The 1,460-nt window shown below is 39.3% G+C and overlaps 1 protein-coding gene across 5 annotated transcripts in view; it reads right to left on the reverse strand.

Annotated features, from left to right (window-relative positions):
• eya3 (EYA transcriptional coactivator and phosphatase 3) overlaps positions 1–1,460 on the reverse strand; it is a 14,470-nt gene that overhangs the window by 9,753 nt on the left and 3,257 nt on the right. For all 5 annotated transcript variants that reach the window (XM_035680927.1, XM_035680923.1, XM_035680925.1 and 2 more), the window contains 4 exons: positions 1,038–1,087; positions 687–781; positions 513–593; positions 350–404 (listed from right to left, as the gene is read on the reverse strand). In XM_035680927.1, the coding sequence (XP_035536820.1) occupies positions 350–404; positions 513–593; positions 687–781; positions 1,038–1,087 (281 nt within the window). The remainder of the gene's footprint in view (positions 1–349; positions 405–512; positions 594–686; positions 782–1,037; positions 1,088–1,460) is intronic.

Consider the following 1,460-nt stretch of genomic DNA (forward strand, 5'->3'; position numbering starts at 1 on the left):
AAGTTGAAATTTATACAAAAAGGCTGTCAGGAACAAACCCAGTGCTGGAGACATGGATGAGGTAAACAAGAGATGAGGCCTACTGGTCTCTGCATATACCTGCTGCTGTCGGCTACTCTCAGTCTTCAGCAGCACTTTGTTTAAATAATGCATCATACTTAGTGTATTTTTATCCCAAGCTTGTGTAGCTTAAAACTTAAAGTAGAAAGTGTTGTTTCTGCACAGACAGTCTCCACGATTAATGCACGCACACTCGGATTGGATTTTACTTGCATGAGTAAAATGATGGCACACTAGAGCTCTGCGTTAGACGTCACATATTCGCATTTGTTCCGTGCAGCACACTCACTTGTTTCCTTGATAAACCTGTTGGGTGTATTCAGATGTGGCTGTTGTGTCCGCGGCTGTCAAAACAAAAGGACAACAAAGCTTCAGTTTGACATACAAGAGGAACTCTTCTTCTTTTCAGCCCTTTAATATGAATTGTTTAGGGTCAGCGTTTCTGTTCATACCAGAATGTGCATACGAGTTCATGGAGTCACCGCACACTTGAGATGCTGCCCTTCTGTCTGCGTCTGACTGCTCCTGATCACCTGCAATCAAACGCAGATTATATATCATTATATTATGTTATTATAGTTTCCTAGGAACGCTTCTGAGTGCTGGCACATCCGCGTTCTACCCACCTGGATCAAGTTGGGCTGTGGAGAGGGCAGAGTAAGAGCTTTCCTGCTCTGAGGAACCTAACACAGCAGCTGGACTCCCATCGTCACCTAAATTACTGGAAGAGCATAAAGAATTCATTATAATCACAGACGTTCTGCTGGCAAAAAGACAGAATCACATAAAAAAAACAAGCCAAAGTAGAAAAAGTCTTTATTAAACAAAGAAAACCAGTAAGAGCAAAAGGTTTTTAATATGTATTAAATTAATAAATATTCAAAACTGAATATTTGCTCTCATCAGAATGTGTAAGCAGCAATTTAAAAGATTTAGAAGATCAGAAACAGATTTAAAAAAAATCACTGAAGACCAACCTGGGTTCTTTCTCCAGTCCACCGTCTATCTCAAGCTTGGCCTTCTTTGTCTGTGCACGCAAAAAGAAGTTTATAGAAAAGGTCGTGAGCATAACTCTACTGTCAGAAGGGCGGCACAGTTGATCTAAAATCACAATATCCAGATCACAGAAGCTGCAATGTATCGGTAAAGGTGAAATGTGGGACTAAACAGCATTATAATAAAGAGCGTAATATGATTTGAGCTCTACTTTTTCTGACTGTGATATACATCTTTTTCTTCTCAATGTTGTAACCAAGAAAGGCAAATGAAAATAAAGATAAGAAAGCCACTGAATACAAAAAAGACTCAAATACTACTTTCAAACACCGGTCCTGCAGAGGTTTGAGGGTTATTTCATGACGCAGAACACATATTTGCTCTATAGCATTAAAAAGAAACAA

This window comes from Morone saxatilis, unplaced genomic scaffold (genome assembly GCF_004916995.1).
Source record: "Morone saxatilis isolate NCDOM2014 unplaced genomic scaffold, NCSU_SB_2.0 Contig9, whole genome shotgun sequence".
Classification (NCBI taxonomy): Eukaryota; Metazoa; Chordata; class Actinopteri; family Moronidae; genus Morone; species Morone saxatilis.